The sequence below is a fragment of the Pteronotus mesoamericanus genome, unplaced genomic scaffold (assembly GCF_021234165.1).
Source record: "Pteronotus mesoamericanus isolate MK-2021 breed Mesoamerican mustached bat unplaced genomic scaffold, CSHL_Meso_final contig_20, whole genome shotgun sequence".
Taxonomy (NCBI): Eukaryota; Metazoa; Chordata; class Mammalia; order Chiroptera; family Mormoopidae; genus Pteronotus; species Pteronotus mesoamericanus.
In genome coordinates, this window is record NW_026555085.1 from 15,812,935 (window position 1) to 15,830,638 (window position 17,704).

Sequence of the window (17,704 nt, forward strand, 5' to 3'; positions counted from 1 at the left end):
GAACAGGAGGACCTCACTTGCCATTCAGCATCACCTGGACAGGGGCTGCTGGGTGGAAGGGTTCAAAGACAGTAACACAGAACCCTTATAGACCCCTACAATCCAAAAGTCAGCATGTGAGGGAGCTACATGGACCCCCCCATTCAGGCTATGCAGCACCCAGTAGAGGCTAAGAGAACCACATCTATGTCTCTGAAGGATACAAGATGACAAAATAACACCTTAGAGAAAATATGGCCAGCCTGGAAATCCTCAATCCCCAGGACAAGATTCCACAAGCCTCATGCTGGATTGGAGCACATCTCTAGTTTATGCTGATCAGCAGCGATGCTGGAATCCCAGACCCAGCCTATCCCCCTTCTCCAGTCTAATCCCAGGGATGGTCCAAGATGTCAACCAAAGTCCTTCTTCCTAACTAGGAGGCCCCGTGGAAGCTCCAACAAGATGTATATGGGCAGCAGGGAAAGGTGATTTGAAAGACACAAATAGAACCCGACTCTCACCTTCCCAGTCTCAGACGCAGGCCTGAGAATGATCAGCTCTCGCACCCTCAACAGGAAGTAGACAGCCCTGCTCTAAGCATGCTTAAGCCCTCTGAGCCTCCAGTGCCTTGCTTGTAAACTATCTATGTCTCTGACATAGTTAGGACTGGTTAGATCATACCCATAAAACACCTAGAACAATGCCTGATGCATGAATGCATTCAACAAATATCTTATTTCCTTCTTGCCACTCCCAGTTCCCACCTCACTGTATTGTCTGTCATAAGTATTGGTTTGAAATTGAAACTGCATCATTTCCCAGAACGAGAAGTCTTAACTTGAATAACTCTTGAATATGACTTTGATCTACTACCTCAGGAGGCAATGCAGCAGAGTAGATAAGACAAAACTTACTGTAAATGAACTACCCAGGTTGTCTGATAACGAGCTCTGTCACCGATTTAGGCCTTATTTGATTGCCTTAGTTTGCTCTTCTGTAATGTAGGGATAATACTCATACTGGCCCCTCATGATTAAATTTGTAATGTATGTTAAAACACTGAGATAAAAGCCTATATGGACTTGTTACTATCATCTTTAGAACTGAAGGGGGGTAGGAGAGAGTCAATTCACAGGGTCCTGAGGAAGGCTCTGCAGTAAGCAGTAAATGTGCAACGGAATGGCAAAGCTACCCGGCCTGCACTTGAACTTGTGGTCACTGTATACCAACTCTGCACGCTAAACTGAACTTGGACGTGGGAGGCTGTAAGAGATGAATTAAAACCCAGTAGCAGTGTGACTTCCATTAAATGAGTTCATGTCAGTGGGTCTCAATATTCTCATCCATAAAATGAATTTCTGACTCATTATTTCTAGGGTCCCATCCTGATATAAAAATGCCTTTGATTCTATGGGGGAAAAGACTGCATGGAAGTCACCTCGGTCAGGAATTTTAGTCCCAGTGCTTGAGTCAATGTGACTAAAGGTCAATGGCTGCCCCACAGATATTGCCCAGTGGCCCCTGCTACCTATCATGACATGAGCAAGAGACCCTTGAGGGTAGGTTTTTGACATTAATCCCAGATGAAATTATTCATCAGCCACAAGGTCACACTGACAACATCGAAAAGCAGTTACCACACAAATTCAGTATCCCATTAGCAGATCCTACTACTTGTAGGGTACAAAGAACTAATATTTTTATAAGGTAAGGTTTATCTTCATCTTATTTTTATATGGCCTTGTGTGCTATTTGTATCAAAATTTAAAACATTTTTAGGTCCGATACACTCTTTTTAGTCATTTCTTCATTGCCTCACTTTTGACTGATGAGAAATCCTGGGGCCTCTTGCTTTGGTTGCCTCACTACCTGGCTAGCTCGTGACCTATCAACAAATTGGAGGTCAGAAACCTATTACAGATTTTCTCTGCTATCCAAAACTGGCTTCCTATAAAATTTTCAGTAAGCTGAAATGGTGTAAAAAAAAAAAAAAAAGATACAGTTACCATTAATTTATATAGAGAAAATTTTGAGCACTCCCAGACCTCAAGATAACCTACCAAATTATACCAAATATGCTTAATTACATCTGGTTTTATGCTAAGCATAACACGCTTATGAACTCTCTTAGGCTTCTCTGATTGATACCTTATCATTCATCTTGCTAACAGATGCACAAAATGAGTGGCGACAAAGCAGTTACTCCCAGACACAGCTCAGAGCTGTGGTGGCTTGATGCTGAGATGCTGAGGGTGGTCTTGGGGCAGGAGCTGAGAAGGCCACTCTCAGTGCTTGGGATGTGCGCTGCCTCTATAATGGCCACTACAAAACCAATACTGAACTATTTTCACCTTTTTTCGTAGAAGTGAAAATCCTTAGATTTCTTCAGTTAGCAAAAATAGGTACTAATATAGATCTTTCATAAGAGCAAAATGATGTACTATAAACTTTCACAAAGCAGGGGCCATGTGTGTTCAGGGAGGAACCATGTAGAGGATGTGGCCCCAGATGGACACAGTTTGCACATGGCAGCATCTCCACTTCTTAACACAGATCCTTGTTCCTTGAGGTTTAGGACTCTGTCCTTGTATCCTTGCATATTCCACACTTACTACTTGCTTACCAAATATGTATTTGTTGAATAAAATCAAGCTGAATTGGAACTGTTCTGATGTTTAGAAAGGACATTAAGACACTGAGCTCTTGGACGGTGAGCAAGGGGTCTCATGTGAATCTCTTCCATCCTGCCATAACGTATTCATTAAACTCTGCTCTCCTTCACATGGTTGACCATTACTCCTTCTAACCTATAGCTTCTGTGAGCTATGTTCTTCTGGTTTCCCTCTAACCTCTCTGACAGAGCTTCTTAATCTGCTTTGATAATTCGCCCTTTGCTAGCAGATCTCTGACTGATGCCAGGCCTCCGAGCTTGGGCCTCCTTCCTATCTGTACTTGCTGTATCCTTGGTTTATCTTACATAGTCCTATACCTTTAAATACCATCTATATGCTGACATATCCCCATGTGTATCGTTAGCCCAAAAGCCACAGAACTTTGGACTCCTATTTGATATTTGGATGCCTTACAGGCACTTCAAAACTTAACACATTCAAAATAGAATATTTAATTTAAACTCTCTGCTACCCAAAACTGCTCCCCTTCTATACCATCAAATATCACTGTCTTCACACCAAAGTTGTCAAACTGGAAGCCCAATGGTCATCCTCGAGTCCCCCCATCTGCCTCACCACAAATGCATAATCCATTGACAAGTCCTGTTAATATTCCCTCCTACATAATTCTTAATTTCAATCTTTTCCCTACATCTCCACAGCCAAATACAACAAGCCACTACTCTTCCCTGTCTGGACTTCAACAATAGCCTTCTCAGTGATCTTCCTGCTTTTAATCTTGCTTCCCTTCAGTCTCTACCCCATGTAGAATCCAACGTCACCTTATAAATATAAATATATGTGTGTGTGTGTGTGTATACACACATATATTTATATATAAATATTTAACTTATAAATTTATATATATTATATATATTATTTTATATATAATTATACATTTAAATATAAATATTTATATATGTGTGTATACATACACATATGTTTATATATGTATATATTTATATACATATACAAATATTTATATACATATTTATATACATATATGTGTATACATACACATATGTTTATATTATTTATTTATATACATATGTATATATACACACACATACATACGCACATACACATATAAAAATTGTCCCATCTTGTTCCTTGCTTAAAACCTTTCAGTGACTTCTCCTTGTCCTTGGAATACAATTTAAAATCCTTGCTGTGTCCTAGGAGACCCTGACTGATCTAGCCTTTGCCTATGCTAAACTCAGCTTATCTTCTTCCACTTGCCCCACACCCCGTAGATCAGCTGCATCCTCCTCTTCTTCCTTTCTCACTTAATCCAAGCTGTTTTCCTCCCTCAGCCTGGAACCCCTTCCCTACCACCTCATATGCTTAGCTTCTCTTATGCCAGGTCTCAGCTCAAATGTCACCACTTCAGGACACCCATCATCATCCTCCTCTCCCATTATTCTATGCCATTGCACATTGTTTGTCCATGACATTTACAGAAGTTGTAATTTCACATGTATACATTTGTGTTTTTTTTCTTATTGACTGTTTTTTTCTCTGAACTCTAAGCTCAGAGAACAGAGGACCAATGACTACCTTGTTCTCCACAGGGCCCAGCACAGTGTCTGGTAGATACAAGGCATTCAATAAATACGCATGAGAAGAAAGTTAGAAAGAACATAAATACTTGTGGGGAGAAAGGTAGGAAAAAAGCAAATACAAAAATACATATAGGAAGGAAGAGGAAAGGAAAAAGAGAAAGAGAAAGGATGAGAGAGGAGAAAGAGGAAGAGGAGAGGAAAAGGAGTAGAAGAGAGGGGAGAAAGAAAGTATAAAAAGAGAGGAGGGAGGAAGTGAGGAAGGGAGTGATGGAAAGGGAGTGATGGAAGGGAGTGAGGAGCGAGGAAAAGGTCTTTTTAGACCAGCATCATCATAAAGATAGCAGATGCTTAGAGTAAGGGAGCAGAAAGAGGGGGCAAGGGGAAAGCACCTAAAGTTTTCCTCCCTCCCTCCCTCTACCCGGGGCCAGGAGCTTCATAAATTATTTCAGCTACTCATCTTTCACAGCTCTAGGGAAAGATATTAAAATTTCATTTTACTGGTGAGATAAGAGGCTCAGCAAAGTTAAGGACTTTGTCCAAGTTCTCCCAGGTGGTTCTGTATGTGAGGGGGGCACCTTGTCCCCCACCACTCCACAGTGTCATGTGGGCTATCAAACGTTTTTTCAATTTTCATGTTCTTTGATTAAGTGCAATTTGAAATGAACCTGCCAGGGACCGTATTTGGGCTAGGGAAGCAGACTGGAGTTGCTGACCAGTTTCAGTGCAAAGCAGAGGGGCAGTTCCCATCCACCAGAGAGGTATCTTCCAGTGAAGCTGAGGTTGATTGACGGGCTCTAATGAGGAAGGAAGGAGGGGTTAGTTTCCATGGTGAGAAACAACAAGACTTGGTAGCTAAGGCTTCCTGCCAGCACTGAGCACCTCAGTTTCAAACGAGACAGTAAGTATTTTTATATTACCTTTGTCTTCAGATATTTACTGCTGTTATTCTAGATTATTCATATTTATTAGAGCTTATATTTACTGGCTACTTTTACATTGTGACACCTGTACTAAGAAGATAGAAATTCAAGTTTACTTAAATGTACAGGGATTCATGAGAAGAAAAATTTGCTAAATTTTAGTAGTCAGTGGTAGGCTGGTAAATTGTCAATGTTTTCTACAAATAAATGTTTTGGGTTTTTTTGGTAAAGAAAGCATCTAATTGATAGTATCATTTATTTTTTAATAAACATCTTTGTTAAGATATAATTTTCATACCATAAAATTCACCTATTTAAAGAACACAATTCATGATTTTTAATATCTTCAAAGTTGTCAAAGCATCACCGTCTACTACTTAATTTTAGAACATTTCATCCCCACGAAGAGAAACCCTGTACCCCTTAGCAGTCACTTCTCACCCCCCACATCATTCCAACCCCAGGCAACCAATAATCTATATTCTCTTTCTATAGATTTGTCTATTCTGGACATTTCAAGTGAATAGAACCATATAATATGTGCTTTTTGGGACTGGCTTCTTTCACTTAGCATGTTCTCAAGGTTCATCCATGTTATAGCATGTATTAACACCTCATTCCTTTTTTTATTGTCAAACAATATTCCATCGCTTGAATATCCCACATTTTATTTATGTATTTGTCCATTAACAGACATTTGGATTGTTTCCACTTTAGGGATATTATGAATAATGCTGCTATGAACATTTGTGTACAAGCTTTTATGTGGACATGTGTTTTCATTTCTTTGTGGTATATACATAAGAATGGAATTACTGGTCATATAATGATAACTCTTATGTTTAAACTTTTGAAAAACTACCAAACTACTTTCCAAAGTAGCTGCACTATTTTATGTTCCCACCACAGTATACGAGGGTCCCAATTTCTGTACATCCTTGCCAACGGTTGTTATTATTTGTCTTTTTTTATTACAGTTATTGTAGTGGGTGTGAAGTGGTGTCTCAGGTGTCCGTGGTTTTGATTTGTATTTCCCCAATGACTAATGATGCTGAGCACCTGTCATGTGTTAGTGGCTATGTGCATATTTGTTTTGGAGAAACTTTTGTTTATGTTCTTTGACCATTTTTAATTGAGTTATTTTTTTATTGTTAAGTTGTAACAGTTCTTTATATATTTTGGATATAAATTTCTTATCATATATATGGTTTGCAAATATTTTCTCCCATTCTGTTATAGCTCTATACTTTCTCAAATGTATCATTTACAGAAAAAAGTTTTTAATTTTAGTTAAATACAGTTTATTTAAATTTTTCTTTTATTGCTTGTCCTTTTGTTGTTCTACCTGTGGACCACTGCCTAACCCAATGTGATGATTTACCTCCATGTTTTCTAACAGTTTTAGTTCTAGGACATATATTTAGGGCCTGTGATATATTTTAAGTTAAGTTTTGTATATGGCATGAGTTATGTGGATATCCAATTATGTCAGTAACATTAGGGAACATTTATTCCCCATTGAATTTTTCTGGTACCTTTGTTGAAAATCAACTGACCATAAATGTAAAGTTATTTTGGGACTCTCAGTTTTATTCCACTGCTCTAAATATCTCTCGTTACGTCACACGGCATACTTCGTACCACACTGTGGTAATTACTCTGTCTTTTTAGTAAGTTTAGAAATCAGGAAGTGTGAATCCTACTTCGTTCTTCTTTTTCAAGTTTGCTTTAGCCATTCCAAGTCCCTCATGCTTCCATGAGATTTTAGGATCAGTTCATCAATTTCTCTGCAAATAAATTTAGCTACCTACCCATTGAGATCATTTACCTCAATTATCATTTATCTGTGGGAAGTTGTGGAATTTCCTTGATATGAACTCAAATTGGAACAAGTAGGGTTTATTTAAATGTAAACCTGCAAAAAGGTTTGCGTGAATGGCAAGCAAAGAGGCTTCCACACACTGGTTCTAAAAGTGGTTTGGCTTTTTGTGATACCTGCAGATTAAAAACCACCTGGTACTTTTGTTTATTTTATTTTATCATTGACTGAATGTTCCAGCATAAGGGTTTTCCTATGTAAACAAACAATCCAAAAAGTTAGAATCCTGTACCATCTTCTGTTACTTAACATATGTACAGAGCACCCACTTCATGCTAAAAGGCATGTCCTTGTTCTACACACTCAGAGATGCTGAACAACTTTGGGCTGAGGGTCAGGCATTTACTGTTTCAACCCACCAGCGACTCAGCTAGACTGCTTCTACCCTACTTCAGCTGTCTCCCCTGCTTGTAGCTAGAGAGCTATTGCTATCCAATGTGTAGTCTGTGAACTAGTAGTTGCTACGGGGACTTTTTACAAATGCAGTATCTCAGGCCCCATCCCAGTCCTACTGAATCAGAATCTCCATTTTAACAAGGTCTCAGGTGCTTTATAGATACCAGAGGTCGTTACAACTGTAATCTACAGGCCAAGTCTGGCTCCCTCCCTGTGTTTGGCAGGCTCATGGTCACCACCTGAGGAGGTGGGCCTCACTGGGCAAGCACTGTGAGCCTCGGAGAGCCAGCGGGGGTCACTCTCTGTCTCCCCAGTCTCCCATCTCCTCCCAGCACTTGTCTCCTGGGCCACCGGGGTGCCTAGCCACTGCTCAGGCCCCTTCTGGTCACCACCTACACTTTGGAGACTCTGCCATTGACAACTACAGGGCACTGAGCAGTGGATTTGCAGCCCAGTGAAGTCACCTTGCCTCGTGCCAGCTGTCAACATGTGACAGTCGGGATCTTGGAGAGGAGAGAGAGCATGCTGGGATCTGGGCGTCCCTGGGACAGAATGAAAGGGGCCATCCCACAGGCCAGTCCCTCCCACTTGGGCATTGCCCTTCGCCCTGAGAATGTCTCCAGCTGAGGGGTGTTGGTCACCAAGCATGCCCACCCACCACCACCAGCTTTTCCTCCCCCAGGAGGGCACATCCTTGGGAAACCGGGCAGGAGTTTTTCTTGTTACAAAGCAGTCTTGATTCTGCCTCTTGGCCTACAAAGCCTAAAACAACCTCCTATCTAGCTTTATATAAGGAAATTTGTGGACCGTTGGTCTACACATTAAAGGTGAAGCGACTTGCACTTGGTAGAGTGTGCCTTCCCGCCACAGACGTGCTGTGCCTGAGCTGGGACCCTGCACCACTGTCAGTGCCTGGGGTGACTTATTTCTCTGTCTGCTTTTATTTTATTTTACTTTTTAAAAATAAATTTAATTTAAAATATTAAAATAGAACTATAACATTCAAAGCATTGGATGAAATTCTTGAATGAGTTTATAACAAAAAGTATAAGATTTTGTGTGTACAATGGAAGTGCCCAAAATAGTTTGCTTAAAAAGTGAAGCAATTAGCCGTGGCTCAGTGGACTGAGCACTGGCCTGTGAACCAAAGGATCCCTGGTTTGATTCCCAGCCAGGGCACATGCCTGGGTTGCGAGCCAGGTCCCTAGTAAGGGGTGTGCAAAAAGCAACCACACATTGATGTTTCTCTCCTTATCTTTCTCCCTCCCTTCTCCTTTCTCTAAAAATAAATAAATAAAATCTTTAAATTAAAAAAAATTTTTAAAAGAAGTGAAGCAATTAATTATTCCACATAGGGTATCTTTAGTTTATCAAAAGATGATTTTCTTTAAATCATAATAAACACACAGATACATAAATACACAGCACTACCATAAGAAGATCCTTTCTAAAAATACTAAGAGAATAATTTTTGTGGCTTTAATTATATTTCAATTATAGCTGATAAAACGTATTTAAAATATTTTTTATTTTGACTTTATGCTATTAAGCACTACATGGCATAAGAAATCCCCTCAACTAAATGACATAAGCCAACTTAGAGCTATAACAACAACGATATATTTAGTTGTCCTATTTTCCAGGATTATTTTACATAACAAAACGAAACTTTATTCAATGTTCTATCATTTTTTCTTTTTTTTTTTGCCTGTATTATTACAGATGTTCCCATTTTCCTTCTCTTTGCTCACCTCTCTCTTGCCCTTGCCCTCCTTCTCTCTGACCGTCATCACACTGTAGTCTGTGTCTGTGGGTTGCGCATGCACGTTCTTTGGCTAATCCCTTCACCTTTCTCCATCTAGCCCTCCCCCTCCCTTTCCCCTCTCACAGCTTCCAGTCTGTTCCATGTGCCTGAGCCTCTGTTTCTATCTTGTTCATCATTCTTTTGGGACCCAGCTTAGGTTGCTTTCAAAGAGAGAAGTGCCTTTTACTTCCTAGTCTTGGTGAATGGTCCTTTCCTTCTGTCCCCAGAAAATCACCACCATCAAAACACTTCAGGTGTTGCATGTGAATTATGTTACTTCCTTCTCTCCCACTCTGGGATGGCCCTCATATGTCCACATACATCAGACTCCCCTGGAGGACTGACTATAACATAGATTGCTCCTCCCATCCCAGCGTCTGATTCAGCAGGTCTGATTTGGGGCCAAACAATTTGCATTTCTAAAATGTCCTGGCTGCGGCTGCTGCTGGGCCACAATTTGTACTTGACTCCAGCTTCTAAAGATCTCAACTTCAGTCCTGAGATCAAAGATACATTTCTAATGGCCCCTTTTCAAGTGGTTCTCTTCTCATTCTTTTTTTTTTTTTCCTGTATCTCTGCCCTTTTTTTTGTTAGGTCAATAATTCTCAAGCTTTTTGGTTTCGGAAGACCTTCACATTCTTAAAAATTACTGAGGATCCCAAAGGGAGCTTTTCTAAATGTGGATTATAGCTATCAATATTTACCCCATTAGAAATTATAACTAAAAATCTTTAAATGTGTATTAATTCATTTGCAAAAATCATAATAAGCATAATAGAGAATAATATAAATATTTCTATGAAAAATAACTTTTTCTAAAACAAAAAAATGTGAGAAGAGTGGCATTGTTTTACTTTTTTGTCAAATCTTTTTAATATATGGCTTAATAGAAGATAGCTGTATTCTCATATCTGTTCTGCATTCAGTTTGTTGTTCTGGTTGAAGTATATAAAGAAAATCTGGTTTCACACATATATGAAGTTGGAAAAGGGAGGAGTATTTTATACACTTTTCAAATATTGTGAATATTTTTCTTTGATTCTACACCAAAATTGGATAAGTGGTAGTGCTTTAAATATTAGTTGGAATATAAAATGATCTCAGTGTGTTTTTCATATTCTAAATTAAAACTCATTAGAATAAAATCCATTGGCCTATTTTGAATGGATATCTTTACTCATGCACAATTTTGTAACATCATACCCTTGTCATACAGAAAATATTGGTTCATAGAGTTATGTAGACTTTCCAAAGTTTGATATATTTCATTATTTTAAAATCCCTTTTATTAAGTCATGTAATCAAGGGTAAAAATATTATAAAATCTAATAATTCTTACTGCTTTAGTTTCTTTACTGAAACTAGCTTTTTTTTTTTTAAACTGCACCTGTGTGGCAGTAAAGAATACCATGGTGACGAGTCCTGTTGGGGGCTACTGCCCACTGCTCCTTTCTTTCTGCTAAGGCACCACCAGTTTTTCTACCCCTTTGTTTGTGAACCATCAAGGCAATTGTCAGCACTGTGCATAAGGCCAATAACATTTCGATATTATAACTAAAGTCATTTTGACCTCATGAACCTCATGAAAGACTTTCAGGGATTCCCAAGCATCTATAGACAATAGTTTGAGAATTGCTGGTTTCTGTCTTAATGTTGTAAATAATTTTAGCCATTTTATTTGTATATTTATATTTTGTCCATCTCCTGAACTGATGTAGCAATAATATTTAATTTCCATGGAGTATATATTCTGTATTCAGTCTAAACTCTTCACGTGGATTATCACTGTATCTTCACAAGAACCCTGGCAGATGACACTCGTTCCACAGCTGAGGAGTATGAGGCACAGAATTGCACAATTGCACAGTACTAGCGCTGGAAAGTGGTTTGAGGACAAATAACAAGTGCCAGCCCATGACTGTAGCCTGTAGTCCTGGAGGCAGAAGGGAGCCATTGATAGATTTGGGTAGGTGACTGGCATGAGCTAACCATAGGAGCTAAGATCCAAATATACTCAGCAGAGCACACACATGAGGCAACCCTGGATGCAAATTTATGATACAGAATCCTCACCAAGAAGAAAGAGTTGCAGAGAATTTCCTAAGTGGTATGTTTTTCCCACAGTTGTTTTTTTGTCATGGAATTGACCAAAATGTCAGACATGACAAAGCTCCACCAAGCTGTGGCTGCAGGGAACTACAATTCAGTGAAAAAGATTTTGAAGAAAGGTCTCTGTGACCCAAACTACAAGGACGTGGACTGGAATGACCGAACCCCACTTCACTGGGCTGCAATCAAAGGTGAATGGACAATGCCTAGGTAGAACCCATCCCCCTGAGTCCACCATTCATTAAGGCACCGATCAGTAGTCTGTAGGGAGACATGGAAAGAACATTTCTTGGGAGCCAAAGGGAACATTACAATCCCGGCACTATCACTTACTAGTTATAGCCCCTTACTAAGTTATTTAATGTCTCCAGGCCTTAATTTATTCATTTGCATAATGGGAACAATAATGCTACCTTGGCATCTTGCAATAAGGGTTCAATGAGATAACGGGTGCACTGTGCCCAGCATGTAGGGTGCTCTCAGTTAATATTACTCCTCTGTCCTCTTGAACTTCAATGAGAATGGAGTGTTATTGCTGTAGCTGAATAGGCACTTTGTCCTGTTCATTGCTATATTCCCCATGCCTAGCATAGCTCAGTTATAGAATTGAAGGAGGATAGTGGCAAAAATTCAGCCAATGGGCTTGTCAAGGCCTTTTACAATAGAGCATCAGTGAAGACTGTTAACTAAGAAAATATTACAGTCCTATTTGCTTTTAAATATTTGTTTTGTCTCTTCTATAAAGAATGAATTGGCAGGAGGCAACACTGGCTGCAGAGAAATCAATTGGGAGGACTTTGCAAAAATTTAAGAACAATGTCATGGTAGCTGTATTAAAGCACCTTTTAGCAAATATTTGCTACATGCTATATGTACTTCATGCCTGTGATTTTATTTTTACTTCACAAGAACTCAGTGAAGGAAGTGGTGATATCCTTAATCTACAAATGAGAAAACTGAACCTTAGACATTTGTTGCTTGTCTGGGGTGCCATAATCAGTAACTGGTATTTATTGTCAGGTGTGCATCCCCATCTATCTAGCTAGAAAGCTGTGCAGTTCATCTTTCCTAGCTATAATGTAGGTGAGACTTCATATATTTTAAATTGAGGTGTGATTGACATGTAATATTATTATCAGTTTCAGGTATACAACATAATGATTTGATTTTTGTATATATTATGAAATGATCACCACAAAAAGTCAAGTTAACATCCATCTCTATCCATAGCTACAGTCTTTTTTACTTGTCATAACTTTTAAGGTCTATTCTCTTCACTACTTACAAATATGTAGCACAGTATTATTAACTATAGTCACCATGCTGCACATTACCTTCCCAGAACTTAATTATCTTATAACTGGAAGTCTGTACTTTTTGATCACCTTCACTCATTTCACCCCGCCCCCCACCTCTAGAATTCACCAATATAATCTGCTTTCTGTACCTAAAAGCTTGGTTTCTGTCTTTTTAGATTGCACACATAAGCGAGGTCATATGGTATCTATCTTTCTCTATCTGACTCATTTATGTCTTTCTCTGTCTGACTTAGCATAATGCCCTCAAGGTCCATGCATTTTGTAGCAAAATATTTGTTTTTGAAATCAGCCTCGAGACTGGCAAAACCGGCGAACCCTATCTGTGCCAGCATAGGCAGGGGTGGAGAGACTTGGGAGAGAAAGCAAGATTTCCAGGCAGGGCTGCGGGAATAGATGGGGAGGGGAGTGTCTGGGAAGGGGTAGAGGGAATACTTACAGGGCCTCGGGCTGGGGTGAGAGCTCAGTTCTTCGGGGATAAGGGTGGGGCAATGAGTGCCTCCTAAGGAGAAGAAAAAGGAGGAGGGAGGGACACTAGGAATCTGGAGAGGCCTCAAAGGCCAACTTCTTCCCCTTTTTGAGCCATCTAAACTAGCCCTGGCCTCATTCTGGCAGAGACATATTAATCTGAATCTTCTCCTCTTGCTCTTTGGTGCATCTAAGGGCACATGGAGGTGATGCAGCTCCTCATACAATACGGAGCCAGACCCTGCCTGGTAACTGATGTGGGTTGGACCCCAGCTCATTTTGCAGCTGAGTCAGGCCATCTGAACGTGCTCAAAACTCTCCATGCATTGCATGCCGCCATCGATGCCCCTGACTTCTTTGGAGACACACCAAAGAGGATAGCACAGATCTATGGGCAGAAAGCCTGTGTGGTGTTCCTCGAGAAGTAAGTTCCGTTTATTTCTCGCCGAAAGGATAGAGAAACAGAAGCTTGTGATCAAGATCTTTGCTGACTCAGTGATCTTAGGTCAATGAAAATGAAAGGAGAAAATTCAGGCAACTCTTGTTTGAATTGTTTTTATTAACTTTTTACTGAAATGGCTAATTTGGTCATTTCAAAGTACAGAAACATATAAGGAACAGATAGCTGGGAAGCCATAGTGTGTTAGATTATGTAAAATCTATTATTTTTAAACTATACAAAATTATAGTTTTTGTAATTATACATTACTATAATTTTAATATCATGGCATATAATTATTATAATTATTATTTTAGATTATATACAAATGATCTCAGATAAGAGAGGTAGGACAGCAAGTTTGAAAATGGGACACAGTGTAAGACTTATCATTGTGCTAAATCAGCTCTCATCCATGTTACCAGGGAGTCTTGTTGCTAAATCAATGGCCTCTTCTCAATTCACATATTACCTCCACTTAATTTGATATCTGATACTCTTGCAACTCTTGTCTCTTGCTTTAGATGATGCTACTCTCTTCTAATTCTCCTTCTACCTATTTCTTCTCATAATTTTTCCTAAGATCCTATTTTAACAATGCTTTTTAATTGGTGAAACTCCTCAGGGTCCTGTCTTTGGCTCTCCTCCACTGACTTTCTCTGAGTGATCTCAGCCCCTGTCAGTGACCAGTGCGTGACTGAGCATGAAAGGCACCCCAAAATAACTGCTGCAGGGGAAGAGTGGCTCCTCCAAATAGTTGGGAGTGCTATTACCAGGCAAAGTGGGCAGCAAGTGCTGAGCAGACAAAAATATGCATCATGTGTAAGTCATCTCTACTTATCATCATCTCCCATAAGGAACTTTCATCTGACAGTCATGGGATTTAGAGAAACTAAACCCCTCCTGGTTAAGGAGAAACTAATATGGACCTTGGAAGACGGCAAAGGCCTGGTCAATGAAGGAGGGAGAAAGATTCTTGATTGGGAGCAAAGTTACCAAGTTGGAAATGTGCATAGGTTGAATGTGAGGAGGTGGGAGGATAGTGAAAAAATGAGCGGCCTGGCAAAGTAGAATGGCAAAGAGAAGTGGAGAATAAGGTCAGGGGGGGCGAGTGGTTGGCCTTATGGAGCTGGGCAAACATATGAGTGTGAGCTCATTAGGGAACTGACAAGCTGAAACACACTTCAGCAAAGTCACTCCTCTGGTAGAAGAGGCCAGTGGTGTTATGCAGATAAGATTGAAGGCACTTAGACTATAGGCAAGGAGATCGCTTAAGGAATTTCTTAAGAATTCATGTTGCAACTGAGTGAGCTCCTGGGCGAGCATGATAAAGAGAAAGAATGTAAGAGATTTTAAAAGAAGCCAAGACATTATTTGACAATTTTCAGAATATCCTGGGGATCCTAGCTAATTCAACTTTTGATCCAGCCTCGCTACCACTACATCTCTCATTCAACAAATATTTTGGAGCCTTCCTATGTGCATGCCATTGGACTGTATTTTAAAAAAGATTTAAAGATAACTTCAATACAGTACTGAGACATCAAGATGTTCCTTGTCTGGGAGAGGAGGTAACTTATTTACATAAATAACAATAATACAAGAAAAAAGTGATAAGGGTCAGAAGAGCAGGGCAGAGAAGGGACACTGAATATTGAGGGGGACACAATGTATGTGATATGATTATTGAAAGGTCACTGCCAGTTTTTTGGGAGAAGGGGGGCTGAGAGACACACAGATTTGCTATCCTCTGAATGAACTGTGCTTTGTATAATGCTTTGCACTTAAAATACTGTTCTCCCTTCCTGCACCATTGTGTTTCCTCTTAAATTCCATTGGTCCTCATACTGGCTCAAATTTTATCTCTTTGAAGTGGCTTTCACCAATGTCTTTAAGCAAGATGGATATAAAAATTGGCACATATGTACACTTCTCACTGTTCATGTGTGTATGCCAATCTATTCATCTATCTATCTGTCTAATTACCTACTTATCCTCAGTAACTATCCTTTATGTGAATCCATCTACACATACTGTACATACATAATTATGAGTCATTTTTATTTTCTTCCTTATATGTTTCTGTACTTTTAAACTTTTTACAATGAACAGACATGGCACTCATAATTAAGAAAAATAAAAATACCAATAAATTAAGGAAAACAGCATCTAATAACATACTGGTTGCTGTAAAAATGTGAGCACTTTAAGAATTAGCACTACATTCTTCAGGCTAAGTGCCCAACTGATTCTGTTAATATTTCACTCCTACACACCAGTTTTCTTCACCTCCAAGCAGTTTTTATAGTGTCTGAGATCTCCCTAAATGTACACTTGGAAATGCTTGAACTCGGCCTTCTTCCTTTGGACTGGACCTCTGAGGTGTGCAGGCTGTTTGCAGAGGGTGGGAAGAGAGGTCCATTTCAAAGTCTGGCCATCTCTCCTCAGCACTCTCTGAGAGCTGTCTTCTCCCTCTCTCCTAGGGCCGAGCCTGAGTGCCGTGACTACCGCCACACCGCCAGGCAAAAGGGGCTGCCTCTGGACCAGCAGGACCAAGACTGGGATGCCAAGAAAAAGGAAATGGAGCTGTCACTACCTTCTTTATGTCAAAGTACTAATAAGAAAAAGCATAAGAAAAGTAGAGGCACCATCAGGCTCAGCAATAACAAGGAGAGGAGAGTGTGACAACCCTAGTCCAAAGGGACTGGAACCTATATTTTCTGGTGGAAGACTTTCCCTGGCACCAGACTAAAGATTGTCAGATGTGGGTTGTCTTTACAGGATTTTACGCTTAGACCATTATCCAGATGGCTTCTACTGGTAGCTCAGGACCTGTCATTCAACCTGGAAGTCTTGCCTTGGTGTCTGCACACGGACTATTGTCTCTCGCTAATACCTGCTGTCCACAAATATTGCCAACAGGAGACAAATGTCAGCTGCTTGCATTTTTGTCATCAGTAATTTGCACTCATCAGCATCTCCTGCATCTCCTGACCCCCACAAGCAATTATAGAATTTCAGAAGAACTCCTAAGGAAACTAGATTGTTTAAATGCAAACAAACAAACAAACACCCTCAAAAATTTCCAAAGTACTGTTTAGTCAATCTATGAAAAAAATTATTTGTTGTCATATAGACTACGCAAAGAGGTGAACGAATGTATCTCCCAGCTTCCAGCATTTTTGTCTTTTGGGGTGGAGGCCCACAGTGTCAGCACGGCAGTTTTACTAACGATTGTTTCTGCACAAGCGGAACAGTCAGCGCAATAGATCCGTTCTGTGGGACATACTTGCAAACCATGACATGAGTTAATTTTATCCTATGTAATTCATGATAGTATAAAGTAATGGAACATGTGATTACAACTCTACTTATATAACTGTATATTTTAAGAAGTCTAATACCGATCAGGTATTTCCAATGAAAATATTGTAACCAAATTGAGATGTGTTGTAAATGTAACACACATAACCAGAGTTTTGAAGGCTTAGGACAAAAATGTAAAATAGATCATTATTACTATTTAATATTGATTACATGCTGAAATGATAAGATTATGGATTTAGGTTAAATAAAATACATTATTAACATGAATTTACCTCCTTCCTTTCATTTAAAAAAGAAATGGCTACTAAAATATTCAAAATTACATATGTAGCTTGCTTTTTCCCCCCATCAGACAGCACTGTCATATAAACTAAACAAATATTTGAATCAGGCAAATGGACTGGTGCACTTTACTTGGCTGCCAAACATTCTAGGTTTACTGATTTCTCTGCCTAAAGCAATTGTCTTTGGGCACCTAACATCTTTATTACACATTCCTCAACTAATGCTTATGTTAATGCAGGTCATATCAGGTTTGAATTTTCTGAAATGAATAAATGCTTGAACATATTATAGGGAAGCAGTATGGCTAAGAGGATACCTTTCTAGTGTTCGTCACCCCAAACATCAATCTCCTTTCTCTATGCCCTTCAATGCCCTGGGGTGGTTTCTGCTTGCCATGTTTCTACTGGTACCCAACCACTGTGAACATTAGAAGACCCCTGGCTCACACTGGACTAATATGATTCTCTTGGGAACTTAAAAAGAATCTTCATAAGAAGATGGATCAGTAGCATATAACCTCAGAAGTATGGAGTGGCTGATTCTAC

General features: G+C 39.5%; 1 protein-coding gene across 1 annotated transcript; it reads left to right on the top strand.

Moving 5' to 3' along the window:
* Positions 1 to 11,352: 11,352 nt before the first annotated feature.
* On the top strand, positions 11,353 to 16,232 carry ANKRD66 (ankyrin repeat domain 66). The gene is made up of 3 exons (XM_054568788.1): positions 11,353 to 11,515; positions 13,304 to 13,532; positions 16,031 to 16,232. The coding sequence occupies exons 1-3, from the start codon at positions 11,353 to 11,355 to the stop codon at positions 16,230 to 16,232; spliced, it is 594 nt and encodes a 197-aa protein (XP_054424763.1).
* Positions 16,233 to 17,704: the final 1,472 nt, after the last annotated feature.

Bases quoted from the DNA above. Each gene is read 5' to 3' on its own strand.
- ANKRD66 (XM_054568788.1), top strand. From the start codon at position 11,353: ATGGAATTGACCAAAATGTCAGACATGACAAAGCTCCACCAAGCTGTG. The intron at 11,516-13,303 runs GTGAATGGACAA...GGTGCATCTAAG, and splicing joins TCACTGGGCTGCAATCAAAG to GGCACATGGAGGTGATGCAG. The intron at 13,533-16,030 runs GTAAGTTCCGTT...CCTCTCTCCTAG, and splicing joins TGTGTGGTGTTCCTCGAGAA to GGCCGAGCCTGAGTGCCGTG.